At 38.5% G+C, this 14,194-nt stretch overlaps 1 protein-coding gene across 1 annotated transcript in view; it reads left to right on the plus strand.

The window, feature by feature from the left end:
* The window catches only part of ARPP21 (cAMP-regulated phosphoprotein, 21kDa), a 106,333-nt gene that overhangs the window by 6,542 nt on the left and 85,597 nt on the right, over positions 1-14,194 (plus strand). The window contains exons 7-10 of the mRNA XM_009894998.1: positions 1,728-1,878; positions 3,141-3,219; positions 4,548-4,607; positions 5,523-5,663. Of these exons, the coding sequence (XP_009893300.1) occupies positions 1,728-1,878; positions 3,141-3,219; positions 4,548-4,607; positions 5,523-5,663 (431 nt within the window). The remainder of the gene's footprint in view (positions 1-1,727; positions 1,879-3,140; positions 3,220-4,547; positions 4,608-5,522; positions 5,664-14,194) is intronic.

The following is a 14,194-nucleotide window of genomic DNA, read 5'->3' on the forward strand; positions in this document are numbered from 1 at the left end:
TTTATCCAAAGTTTGTTGCTTGAATGAGAAATTGAACTGCCATTCGAAATGAAAGCAAGCAGGCATAATGTTAGTCCTCTGAGTGCAAGTGAACACGTTAGCAAACATTTTTCTATGTATCCTTATCTCAAATGACCAGGAGTTCCCACTCTTTCACTCTGTGTGCTCAGGTTTTTTTGCCAATACTCTCAGCCAAAACTAACAGAAGTAGGGATTAAGGACAGTAGTTCAGATTAAATTTTGGCTCCAGGGCTTTGTTTCTCTTTTACAGTGCTTTTCATCTCAAGTCCTTTGTGCCACATCCGAACTTCACAAAAAGTCGATAATGATTAAGCTGAGAAATTACCGAATTTCTGTCTTACTGTGGCATGTTTATGCTGATATCTTGTTCTGTTAGGATCTTGTCTTACATGTGTTGTGGTGGCTGATTTGTAGTTCTTTAAAAAAATTCAGAAACCTAAAATTTGTAATAATTATGAAAAGCATCTTTTGAATTCATAATAGTCTGGTTGCTTAAAAAAAACACCCCTTACTTTAAAGTTTTGTAATGATCTTTTGGTATGCTAGTATTTGAAAAGTTGTGAAGGAAGGAAATTTACTAGCATTCAAGAAACTTTGGGTTTCTCCAGTATTGGTGAATTTGGTTTTCATTAACATTATGCCAAAAATTATCAGGCATGCAGGACTCTCTTCTATTAAAGAAAACTGCATTACCAGGGAGTTTTGTGACAGCTTAATTCAAATGTGCATTTTTTACACTATTTAAGTGTATAGTACTATTTTGGCCATTTTTTTCTTCAAAAGAATATGAGCACAGAAATATGCTTCCTTCACTTTTATCCAAACGTTGGCATTTCTTGAAATATATAAATTATGCCATGGTAACTTCAGAAGAAAACAATTTGGGTTTTGTTAAAACAAACCAGTTTGTTAAAGCAAATCAGAAAATGGAAACCAGCTTGAATTCTCAGTTTTAATTGAAGTTTTTAAAGCTGAAGCATGCTTTCAAAGGGATTCATAGTCTCTGAAATACTGAATTTTTGAGGACAAAACTGGTGATGCCTTGGAGAAGTTCACTTACCACAACTAGTTTGAAAAACGCAGTGTGCATTTTGCCCCTTTTGCTAAAGGCATATTTGCATATGTCTGTAAATACAAAGTACCTGATAAGTTAGTAAGCCTTTTTGTATACAACTAAGTTTATAATTTGCTGGCACTTTTCTACTGTCAGAGCTTGAAAGCTCAGTCCAGCCGATACTGCACTTACATGTGCAAAACAGTACACATGAACCTGCAGGATATTTTAGTGAGGGGAAAAAAAGCTATATTTTTCAGACAGCTATCCATCGATCATCATTTAACATGTATAGTATTGATTAAATTATAGAATTACTTAAGTAAAGTCCATATAAAATGTATTTCACTGTTCTAATAAGTCTTAACTGAGAAGTACTAAAGTGTAGAATAATATAGTGCCTTTAATATAGGTAGAGTAAAAGTTTATAGTATTCAAATATTAGGGAAGAAATACATTTACCACTACAATTTGGCCTCTAGAATGCCATTATTCTCCTGGGGAAAAAATAATTTTTTTCAAATGGGAAAGAAATGTATCTGGCTTCAGCTTTTCTATCTACGCGTAGTTTAATGCAAATCTCTGCAGGTTGGAAGCTGTGGGAAGCTTGCTGAATCTGGCCCTAAATTCATCTTTCTTTTTTTCCCAACAGGACTCAATCCAACTACAGCTTTCAAGTTTTCCTAGCTTGCAAGAAGAAGATAAATCTAGTAAAGATGACTCCGAGAAAGAAAAAGAGAAGGATAAAAATAAAGAAAAAGATAAAAACAGTGAAAAAAACAAGATCAGAATGTTATCAAAAGGTGAACTTAAAAATATTTAAATTGCTATAATTACTGTTATAGAAAGGATTGCGTGTTTTCAGAAGCATGCGTTTCTGTGTTTGTATATAAATACACAGTAGAAGTGTTTTCATACATCGAGAAAATTCAGAACCTGAAATGTTTGTGCATGAGAGTGTTTTTCATACAAACTCAGCTTTTGAAAGTGAAGAAACCTTCTAAACTCTGAGGTTTGGTATTGGAGGTTATTAATTTTCTTTAATGTAAAAGCATTCTTCTGAATACTTAACCATGTTGGTATAAACACACACATATGTAAATATATGTGTTTATATAATAAGACAAGTGTAAGACTATTACACTTTTTCCCTCATTAATGATAATAAATTGGCATGTCATTTGTGCAATGTAGGCAGTAGAGAGTAATCCTCTTCCCTATTGCTCCTGTCTCATGGAGTATTTCTCTTAAATGCTGTAAGGAAATCCATCCATGACCTCTAACCTGCATTGCAATCTACCATTAGCACCTACTAAGACTTCTTCAGAAGAGACTTTTGTATCTAAATACAGTATTTTTTAATTATTTTTTTTTATTAATCCATGGTACAAAGCTGCAGTATAATCTCTTAAAAATAATCATTGCCTACCTGGGTGTGGATCCGCAGCTGGTGTGAATTGTCAGTTGGCTTCAATGGAGCTCTCACAGTTCACGCCAGCTTGAGGATCTGTGTGTACTTTTGAGTGAGGCGATACAGCAATGCTGAAAAATGAATTCTGACTAATGTCACGCATCACTATTACCTGCCCACTCTCAGGCGTCACTGGATTTCAGTCTGTTAATGCAAATACAATTCCCACTGGCACGATGCCTCATTTTCCAGGTGTACAGCATTTATTAAGTGATGCAAAGAGACATTGATGAATAAAACTTTTTCTTTCACTTTTTAAAAAAAAATTATTTAGTAGTTTGAAGGAAGAAATTGGCAGGGCCTTCAGTGGTATTGAAGGTTTCCTGTGATTTTTCAAATGACCAGCACTTCCTGTCAGTGTCTAGTTTTGGTGTTGCATTCTCGGTAGAATGGTACAGAGGAACCGTGAACGTCCACCCGAAGCTTCCGAGCGTAGATCTTTGTTGGCTGATCTCTGAATGAACATTTTCTTTCAGAGCATATGCTTTTACATTGTTACTGGAAAATGGATTTTGATTTACAGCATAGCTTAATTGTAACTGTTGAAATGAAATAAATGGGGGGTGGTGGTGGTGTTTTGTTTTTATTTTTCAGATTGCAGTCAAGAGTATACAGACTCAACAGGCATAGATTTGCACGAGTTTCTCATTAACACATTAAAGAATAACCCCAGGTAGGTATTTTCTGCATTAGAGCTGGCACTCCTGAAATTATAGCTGGCAGTCTCTGAGTTCCCGTAACTGTACGCTGTGTTTTATTAGTTCCCAAGATGGGAAAATGTAAAGGAGGCAGGTTGTTAACTGAGCAAAAAGCTATAAGAAGTCATCAACTTCTACTTCCCCCGTCCAGTCACCCATTGCTTAATTTCACTTTCAGTGACATCTGGTCTTTGTCCTTTCCTTCCTGCATATAGCTCTACATGATTTCAGCAGTAATATATTATAGCCATTGCAGTTGGAGATTTGTATATGAAGATAAAGTAGCTTTCTTTCAACAATGCTGTACACAATTAAAATCCTGTGCACAATGCCAAATTCTGCTCTCGATATTACCATAGTTTTCACTTGGAGCAGTGAGCTCATTTCAACGTTAAATTTGCCTCTGAATGCCTAAGGAAGGGTCTGCAGCATTTTTATACGTTGTGATTTTTAACATTTATTTTAACTGAATCCATTAAATAGGTACCATGTAATTCTGCAATTATAGGGGATCTAGGAACAGTAGGGTACTTAACAGCTTGCGTAATCTCTTGTATAGATGACATAAGGTCCTTGAATTGTTTTATCTGCCTAAAACGAGAAAGTTCAAAAGAGCTAACGAGTGATGGATTCTGTGAAGCTTAGAAAAAACGTACATGTGGGAATGTGCTGAGGAAATTTGTTTAATGTTTTTGGCTTGGAGTGGCGGGGCAGGGGGAGGAACATCTGAGACCTTCTGGTTGAAAACAGAGTATTTTGACTGAGAAATGCTGCGGCATTGCCTCCTGGGAGCCATAGCTCAAAGGCATTGTTCTCCATTGTGCTCTCTCTAACTAGATGAGATGTACCCCGTCGTCTTGTCTGCAGATCAGTGCCTCATGGAAGATATGTCTCAGACAAAATGTTGAAAATTTCTCTGGTAGCAGCTCTCCTTATGAAAGAGCTGTGTTAGCTGGAAATCTAATTTTCCATCAAAAAAAGGGTGAAAAGGGACCAAAGCTATCCGTAGCAGTCAGAGTCTTTGTGTGCAAGGTGTTGATCACAGCCTGGTGTGGCTGGAAGCCCTCTCAGACCATACTTGCGCTCAAGGAAGAGCTAAATCTGTCATGTATGTCAGCGAAGGTGCAGCAAAGCAGGCCGCAATCTTCTCCAGATGCGCCAGGGCACAGCATGTTTCATTTTTAATCAAGATGGCTGACAACACTTGCAAAATTGCCTCACAAATATTGATAGATTCAATTTTTTCAATCTAAAATGTCTATTGATAGTTGATGCTACAAATCCTTGCGTTTTTTTTTGACAGGGACAGAATGATACTCTTGAAAATGGAACAAGAAATTATTGATTTTATTAGTGACAACAAGTAAGTCGAGTTCCCCGCTCGGTTATTAAGTCACATGTGCGTGTAGCAATGCGAGCTGCATGAGGGATCTGCTCATATGGACCACAGTGCTCCCGAGCGCTGTTACTGGCACGCTGCAAGATCAGGCTTTTATTTCCTGACACATGGTGGTACTGCTTAAAATACAGTAGATGTAAATGAAAACCTTTTTGCTTTTCATTACGCCGTAATTTCTCAGTGGCTTCCCTTGGCTCTGCTCAGTTAGGTCCAAAAATATGAGTAAAGCTTTTGGTGCAGAGGACAATCAAATACACTACTTTGCGGGTTTCCCTGAGTGCTATGTAATTCTAATGCATTGGAAAAAAACCCTGAACTTGGGCGGAAGGGATTCTTGCTGCCACATGCTCCTTGTAATAAACTGTTTCTGCAGCTTTAAAAAATAGATTCAGAATAGGAGCAGAGGAAGAAATTATGCTGATGGGAAATACACGTTTTTGTCAGTAAGAGAGTAAAAAGGAGTATTTGCCAACCTAGATCTTTCCAGCATCGCTCTGCATCTGACCTTTGGGAGAAAGGCAGAAAGCTGTTAGCAGTGTCTCAGCAAATCTGCAGGATGGTTTGTGCAAGGAGCATGAGTGTGTGTGTCAGGTTGGGGGACAAGTTCTTCCCAAATACGGAATACTCGGTTGACACCATGAAGCATAAGCTTTTTTTGTCCCAATGTAGTGCATGGAAATATGCATATTCAAAACTGAAAATGTAATTCTTTTCTCTTGTCTGCTTTTTTTTGTAGCTAACATTTATATGTAAACGCACAAAGGAGAAATTTTCAGTTAGATTTCTGTCCACCAAATTATCAAATGCATTGTTATTTTCATTTAATTATAGCTCAGAGGGCAATGTAATTATCATTGCGATTTGTTTTCTTTTTTCCAGTAATCACTATAAAAAGTTCCCTCAGATGTCATCGTATCAGAGGATGTTAGTGCACAGAGTGGCAGCTTACTTTGGAATGGATCACAATGTGGATCAGACTGGAAAATCTGTAATTATCAACAAGACCAGCAATACAAGAATGTAAGTAGCAACGCTGTTGTGTTTTCCCTTGTTCCCTTTCACAAAAGCTGGTTTGTACCATGACTGCGTGCTGTACTTCTTTTTTGTAGTGAGAGTGAGTGCTGTTTATTGCTTTCGCGGATGGGAGGGGAGGACAGGGCTAGTACTGTGAGGTTATTTAAGGATATAAAGATGTTTAAGGAGAAATCAACCCAATTTGTCCCTTGCAAGAAACTTAACACAGTGTGTTGGAATGTTACTTCCCTGACTCCTTAGTACCACCACTGCTACAGAAATGAGCTTGTTGCTTTACATGTCACCTGATACCATACGGCTATATTCCTAAATAACCCCAACATATTTGGAAGATTGCCTCTTCCCTTGTTCTGGCTGTCCCTGCTTCGAAAGTCACTTTCTGCCCAACCTAATTATTTAGGATGTAGTTCCCCTCCACCACCTGCCACCGTTCATTCCCTTGTTCTTCTCTTTTCCCCTCCTGGTTCCACTTTATTTTCTCTTCAAATCTCATTGTTTGACCACAGAGTTTTCTTGAGATATAAATTCCTTCTGATGGTTCAAATACATCGCAAAATTCCTGGCAGGTTAAACTTGCGCTGGCATGCTTTATACTCTCCTCCATGAACCTGTGTGAAGCTGGCAAAAGCTCAATATGAAGTTCCCTGGCTAATTCAGCAAAGACGCAGTTATGTGTCCTTGCCTAATCAGCATCACTTGTTCTGCCAAGTGCTACATGTACATCATGGAACCGTAGCCTTCCTCTCTCTACCTATAAACTACATAATGAAGAGGAAGTAATTACAACTGGGTAATGAAGTTTTGGTATCTGGTATTGGAACAGGAAAGCCCTATTTGAAAATTGTGTACTTCCTGTATTCAATTAGTAGGAGAAATAAAAACATTTATTTCACTTATATATCCCGTCATTAGCTGATTTACTTAAAGGCAGTGGCAGAGAGCATTTTTTTTTTTTTTTAAATGTTATTAGCTTCTCCTGTAGAAGGCTAGAGGGATGACCTAATTTTGCAAGACCTGAGCCAAACACATTGGTATTTGTTATTTCACTGAGCCCTAAAAATCTTCCATGTGTGTGAAGTAAACTTAAGATCATGGACAACTTATTTTAGATCCTTTTCATGGTCTATCCCTGAGATACTCGGACATCTGTAAAGCAACACTTAGACATTAATGTTTTTAAAGGCTTGAATAAAACATGCACTAACAGTCTGATTTTCAGAAGTCAAGAGAATTGCAGCAGCTCAATAAAAGTGACACTCAGGCTGCTAAGGCTTGGGCTCAGGGTCTGGTAATACCCGCCCCTGTGCAAGGGCTGTGTTTGGGTATGAATAAGAAAAAGCTGGGTATGCAGCAAACTGCTGTTCATTTTTGAGCTGTAAATGAGAGAGGGGAGGGAAAAAAAAAAAGAAATTAGTCTCCTCTTAAAACACAATCAATCATATTTGAATGCTTTTTAGGCACTCCTTTACAATTCTCCCTTTTACCTTCATGTCTTGGTCACCTCTGTAGCGCACCAACTGCTACAGGTCTTTCCTCACAGCATTGCCTTCTCCTGGGTGGCTTGATAATGTGATAATATCACATTAATATCCGGTAATGCCTTGCTCGGTTGCGTGGCTGTGCATCACAGAGGTGGGTAGCGCTGGAAGCGCAGTTGGAAATGCTTGCACAGTGCTTCTGGAGAGGACACTGAAGTCGCCTTCAACAGTCAAAACTTTATCTGAGTGCTGTGGTGAAGCTGTGGCTTTTTGCCCTGTGGGAACGAGCAAGCAAGGCTGTTTACCAGGCATGAACTGGCCTCCTTGTGGGCAAGCTCAGCGGGCAGGACGTTGCAGGGGTATAACAGATCGAATGACCCTTTCAGCTGCGGTGTTGCAAGCTGGAGGTGAGGCACGGAGCCAGACAAATTGGTTCTGACACCATTCCTGTGTAGGTCTTCCAGAAATAAACACAGGACTTTGCCCCTCTGTTGACTGGGAGTACAGCTGTTTTGTAAGCACCACACAAACTGCAGATTTTTTTTTTTTCCCCTCCTGCAGTGATTTGGTGATAGGTAACTGGATTGTATGAAGCTCGTATTGCATCATGGTGCTTCCAGTGTGTTATTTACGTTATTTTGATACTGCTGTGAGACAAAGCTTTGTAGAAGTAGCTCTTTCTTTTCATAACTGAAGGAGATGGCATGTTTTTTAAAATGTCCCTGGCTCTGACAGAAAATAGATTGTTATTATCCAGCATGAATAAGGGCTGATGAGATTTTATTATCCGCAGCAAATACTGTGTAAGTTCCACATCTGAAAGCATCCACTGTGATTTCATGTGTTCTGCATTTCAGTACTCTCAGAGGAGATAATTTTTTGTGGTTCAGAATCAACACCAAATACTGGGAATGTGTTGACTGTATTAATTACTACTTGGAAAGTATCCAGAATACTGGAGAATCTGGAGAGCGGCTGAAACGCTGTTCAATGTGGTTATGCTGTGCTGTAAGCCTGAGCCTTGATAGTTTTATGTGAATTCATGGGGAGGCCCCATAGACAGATATTCTGAAGATTTGCATTTTGACAATAAATTATCTCTTTATGGCATATGGTTTTCAAAGTACTTTAGCTGCATATTGTGGAGAGGGAAAAATATTCTTGCATACTTAAGAATTCGTAAATTCTGCACTGGCTGTGACTTCTGTCTGCGTGTGCCTGTTTAGGAAGAGCATATGACTCTGTAGAGTCTCCGTGTGGGCTTGAGTAAGTACCATGTGGCTTATTTCTCTGGCCAAGTGATGAGGGTTCATGTCCCATCTCTGCTCACACTTGCAGGCGATGAGTTGTTCCCCGGCTCCAGGCAGTGAGTTGCATTTATTTGGCTCAGCAGAGACCTCCCATGCTCACTGTCCGCAGGTGCTTGGAGGCACAAGTGTCAGGAAGGTGAATGGCTTTGAGATGGATGGGCTGGTCAGGGAAAATCTGGTAACAACGCTACCTTAGAGATGCTGCAGTACCAAGTAGGGTCTGTGAAACAGGGGACTAGGGTATGCATGGAGTGGATGAGGGCATTTCTTTTCTTTCATCAATTGGCCATCTTAGGGCAACATATATGGACTTCTGCATACCTGTGCTTATAAAAAATACCTGCTTTTGAGGGCTTGGAATTTGAGAAGGTGTTTACTGAAGAGGTTGCACAGCTGGAAGGAGGGCTGTGGCTTGTGTGGTCAACCATTCTGCTTTACAGAAAGGCAAAGAAGATGGTAAAAGTGCACCAGAAGTTGAATCTCTCTGGGACTGGAGTCCTGGAGCTTTAGTGAACTCACTGTGAAGTGTCTCTTAAAAATACTGTCAGACCACAATGGCAGTTTTGCAATCTGAAGGCTATTTATGATGAAGAGCTTAATCTAAGATGCCTATTTTTTAAAATTTTATTGGAATGTGAACAAGTCATACTGTTGGGTTTTTTATGAAATGAAATTTTAAAACAAGAGAGGTGACCTCAACTACCCAAACGTTTGTTAATCTTCATAAAGTTAAGTCTCTGTACTGTAGCTCTCATTATAGAAGAGTAGATTTTAAAAACAAATTATCTTTCCATTTGATTTTTGAAATTAAGACTGGGTTAAAAAAGAACAACTTTGAAAAATAGGTACCATTTTTCGTGGTCTCATATCTTACAAAGTCCGACTAACTAAATTGTCCAACTGTTAAAAATCTTATTCTCAGCAGTATACGCAAGAAAAGTTGATTGGAAAATGAGGGAGGTTTTTTGTTGTTGCTTTGGTTTTATAGTCAAAGAGTTCAAATACTGCCTAAAATGGGAAGTCTGCTTTGTTCAGTATGAAAGTGCTCTTGTGTCACCATTGTAATGTGTATTTGTGTGTCATCTGTGTCTGCCTGTCATCTATCTAAAGATATACTGAAATGTGTGGGGAACTTAAGGCAGTGAAATACGATATAAACAGAAGTTTGGAATTAAGGCAATATGTTAGGGCATCCCAAATTGGAGCAAAAACGTGTATGTGCCACCTTCTTTTCCATATATTCTTCCTAATTCCTATCAAACAACTGGAAGTACTTCAGAGCCTTTTGCAGAACTGTTCATGTTGTTACACGTATCAGTTCAATCAGTTCATTCATTTAGTTATCTGTAGGTAGGGTGGAGAAACGTAGGGGAAGTGTGTTTGGTGGGACTGGTAAATGAAAAGGGGTTTCATGTGGTTGAGATCATCACCCATGTGACAAGTATGTCTGTACCACAGCCCACACATCCATTCATGTACGTTTTTATATAAGCATGAGTGGCAGGGCTCATCAGAATTGAGAAGGTGGAATGCTTAGAATATGTAATGCTTGTATTTAGACATTTTCATACATTCTGAGGGTGTAACATACCTATTGCAAACTTTATACCAATACTCACATCTTCAGTTATGACTAATTTTTTTTTTCCAAGAGCGTCATGAGTTATGATTCTCCTAATATTTGGTTTTCTTCTTACTCTGTTAATATGTAAATGTTAAAATAATATTGGCCCAGTCAGAAGGTTTTTTGGTGCCTTTGGTGAAAAACTTTGGGCAATACTAAGATGTTATGTGTATTACAGGGGTTCCTTATAATCTAGGGCTGAACTGTATCAGCAGAAGGAGATATAATGTACAGTATGTACTTTGAGTAACCTACAAGACCTTGGTAGTTATGACATACAATCTGTGTTGTTCTGTCTCCTCTGTGTAAGGGTGGTTTGAATCACAAGCAGAGAGGAAAAGTTCTCGTTAGATGTGTGTTGTGTATACAGTGAGTGATCTTGTAGATAACACCTATGCCAGTAAAGGTGGGCTGTGCCAATTTCACTATCTTAAGACAAGAATCTGAACTTTGGTACAGGATCCTACAGCCATATCAGAAAAATGGCATTCATTTAACATTGGCAATTTCAATGAGGAATAGTTTCTAGAATATTTTTTTTTACCCTAGGCAGAAGTGCCAAGAGGACTTCTTTGAGATGCCAAATGTTACAGCCTTTGGAGCATGCAGAAAAGTATGCCTTTCCCCTTGACTGAATAAAGTATTCAGTGTATGTAAATTACTTTAATTTCTTTAAGCGGTTGTTTGCTGATGGGAAAGATGGGACATTTTCCACATGCAATTGGTAACGGCTCTTTTTCAGTTAGGTATATGGTAGTAGTTACAACTGTGTAGCTGAATGCATATATCTTATTTTTTGTAAAATCTCAATCAAAGCCATTCAATGTTTGCCAGAGTTTGAAGCGCAGTTTGGGGTTTTTCCTGCCTGTTCTAATACGAAATAGTTACCTGGCAAACAGTGTGCTGTATTGTATTGCATCTGCAATTAAGCACCCTATGCTCTCCTTGATTATCATGTATGTACACAAAGTAAGGATCTCATAAGAGTAGAATCACTTTTATGAGCCATGTGATGCAGGAAAACATATGTGAACACCATTATTTCTGGTTGGTTGTTGGTTGTTTGTTTTTTTTCCTTGGAGTCTTGCATTACTTTTCTTCAAGAGACGATGGAGGCCACTCCATTTCTCTGTTTCCTATCTCTTTCTGATCTTCACTACAGAATAGTTGCTCCTTGACTACTAAGAAATAAGCAGAAACTGCGGATATCTATACTTTTCCTCTGGCTTACAATTGCTGTTGCCCAGTCAGTATACATGTCATATGTTACAAATGTGTGGAGAATTATAAGGATGCATAGTAGATGTATGCAACTAAAATGGAAAAAAAAAAACTGTACAACTGGGAAATAACACTGTAATTGTCCGAGATATGACATTTTGTTCCAGTTTAAGCTGAACTAATATATTATGCAACTAAGAATTTAGTAGGAACATAATAAAGCAATAACGTATAATAATAACTATGAGCTGATGTAGCTACATAGTAACATACGTAGCTTTGAAGTAATGAATTATGTTGGTTTTCCTGGATTTTATTTCTTGAGATTTTCATACAATCTGGGATTAAATTAGGAACATTATTAGAAAAAACTTTTTTTCAGTGCAATAGTAATCATGTTTAGGATGCCAGAGCCCCATGCCCCAGTAGGCACTGCTGTGATGCTTAGGTTTTAGCCTTTAGCTCCTTTCTGGACTTTCCCGCTGCAAGCCAGAGCATCCTTGCATGCCAAGCAGGGGAAGACTTTCACATCCGAGAAGGAATGGGGAACTTCCCAAAAAATGCTTCAAAAAAGCATTAAGGGGAATGGGACATTTCGCATTGAGGTTCGGAAAACGTTTGCCTCCAGCAGTGCCTGAGCCTCCTTGAGCACTGCAATGCTTTGGCTTTTTATTGCAGGAGAGAGCCACCTGACATGGAGGAATTGCTTTTCTTTTATCCAGTTGGATGGCGATTGGAGAAGTAATTCAGGGTGTATGTATGTTAATAACTGCTAGGCATTTTAGCAATATCTTAGTATTACACTGCAGGCATTTGTTTCAGACATAAAGTTGCCACTGTTCCACTAAATGCATTATTTGAGGTTGTGCGCATTCATCATTTCACTGCTTGATGCTCATCTGGAAGAGATTGAGCTTTTTTCCTCCCAGTCATGGGTTGTTTTTTGGTTTTGTGTTTTTTTTTTTATTATTATTCTGTTCTTTATTTTAATGATACTTGAATTAGGACAGCCTTTTTTCTGAGCAGGAGTTCTCTCATTTTAGTCACATGCCTGTTTTACGTGAAAGATACAGAAGGAAAATAAAATACTTGGTACACTTGAGGTTGAGGTGAATATGACCCTTAAATACTGGCTTCATTCTTACTTCGATCAGTGTAAGGCATATACTGGACCCATGGAAATTACTTACTTTGTAAATGAGATGTTAGGGTTAATGAACCAGTTCTAATAGCTCCAATATTAAATTTTCATCTAATGTAATTTATCAAAACTAAATTGTTTATAATTAAGGTGGACATGTACTTTACAGCTGTTCTATACTCTAATGAAATGTTAGTTAAACATTAATTAGAGGATGTCTATGGTATTTCTCTTTTTCTATTTTTTTTTTTTTTTTAATTCTTGCAATCACGCCACTGAATATTGTAAGTTTTCATAAAAGCAGAAGTTTATCATCACCTGGTCTGTGTGGGGAGATGGGAGGTTACCCAGAAAGAGGGGACTATGGAATAGCAAGTAGGTAATTTGGTTGAGGGAAGCTCTTCCTTGCATGAGTAATTAACCAATGTCTTTACATGCTCGTCTGAACTGTAACAGGAAAGTGCCCGTTAATCAAGCTGCTGTTTGGTCATTTATACTTTCAAATCACTGGAGGCAGATCTGGAAATCTGAAATGGCCCCTGAGCTTTCCTCAGAGGTAACTGTATGTCAGTAGTAGGTGAAATAATGTCTTTAAATCTGGGCATTTCAGAAATGAGGTGCTGATATACGAGCAAGTAAATTTTAGAGGTGTTCCAAATTATTTTTAGTAATTGCCTTTTATGCTTCTGTGGCCTGCCTCATGTTTAATGTAAGAAATATGACATAATCACTAGAAATTAAAAAAGTATTGTGAATTTTGAGAAATTTGTGTTTTTATAAGCAAAGTCAGTTGCTTCTGTTCGCTGTTTCCAAGGTAGCCTTGTGAGGCTGTCTCTGACAGGTTATTAAAAACTGGCACTCTTCTTCAGGCCAGTGATTGTTCATGGGATGACCTCTGATCCGTGAGTCTTCCTCCTGGAGATGGAAAAAATGTTCATGGCCTGAAGTAGAAGTAAGCACAAGAATTTATTATGATATTAATTGGCATGCTTGGGGCATTTAAAGAAGACTAATGGTTTCTTCATTACACGGTCAGCTTTTGGAGAACCATTTTGCCTTCATTGGTAGTGTTCAAATCTTGAGTTTGCTTCCTGTTTCTTTCTCCTCCTTGTTAGTTTTTGAACTCTAAGATAGAAAAATGTAATTTTAAATAGATCGCAGCAGTTATGCAATGCTGATTTTCAGCCACTTACAGAGTATGCCACATCCTTAAAATCAAATATTAATGAATTCCGTAATAAACTATGCTACCACTTACGAGCCTCCACTAGCTGGAAATAAATTGGTGCTGGGCAAAATGTTCAGTCTCGATAGCCATCCTGAATATCAAGAACTAACTCCAGTCCAGGGGAGTGGAGCAGGAGAAGCAGGTCCCTCGGGCACAGAAATAATCTTAGTTTGATTACAGGAGGACAGTGGAACATTTTGAAGCTCTGAGAATGGTCCCTGTCTGAGGCAGGACTTTGCACTTCAGGCCCGTATAGCAGAAGAGCTGGTATTTCAGTGTGCCCTTACCCTGCCTGCTTCTCTGAGTTCAGTGCTAGATTTCTGTGTTCTGGACCCAAAATACTGGGTCAAATATTGAAGCCTGTGCTTAGGCAGACTCTGGAGTCAAGCTTTAGGAAAGCTTGTGAGGCTCATGAGTTGAGTTGGTACCTCAACATTAGATCCGGTTCTTTAAATACCGTATACTTTGAAAGCCTTCAGGATTTGTCCTTCTGCTTGGTCCTCACACAGAATAA

This window comes from Charadrius vociferus, unplaced genomic scaffold (genome assembly GCF_000708025.1).
Source record: "Charadrius vociferus isolate BGI_N301 unplaced genomic scaffold, ASM70802v2 scaffold51, whole genome shotgun sequence".
NCBI lineage: Eukaryota > Metazoa > Chordata > Aves > Charadriiformes > Charadriidae > Charadrius > Charadrius vociferus.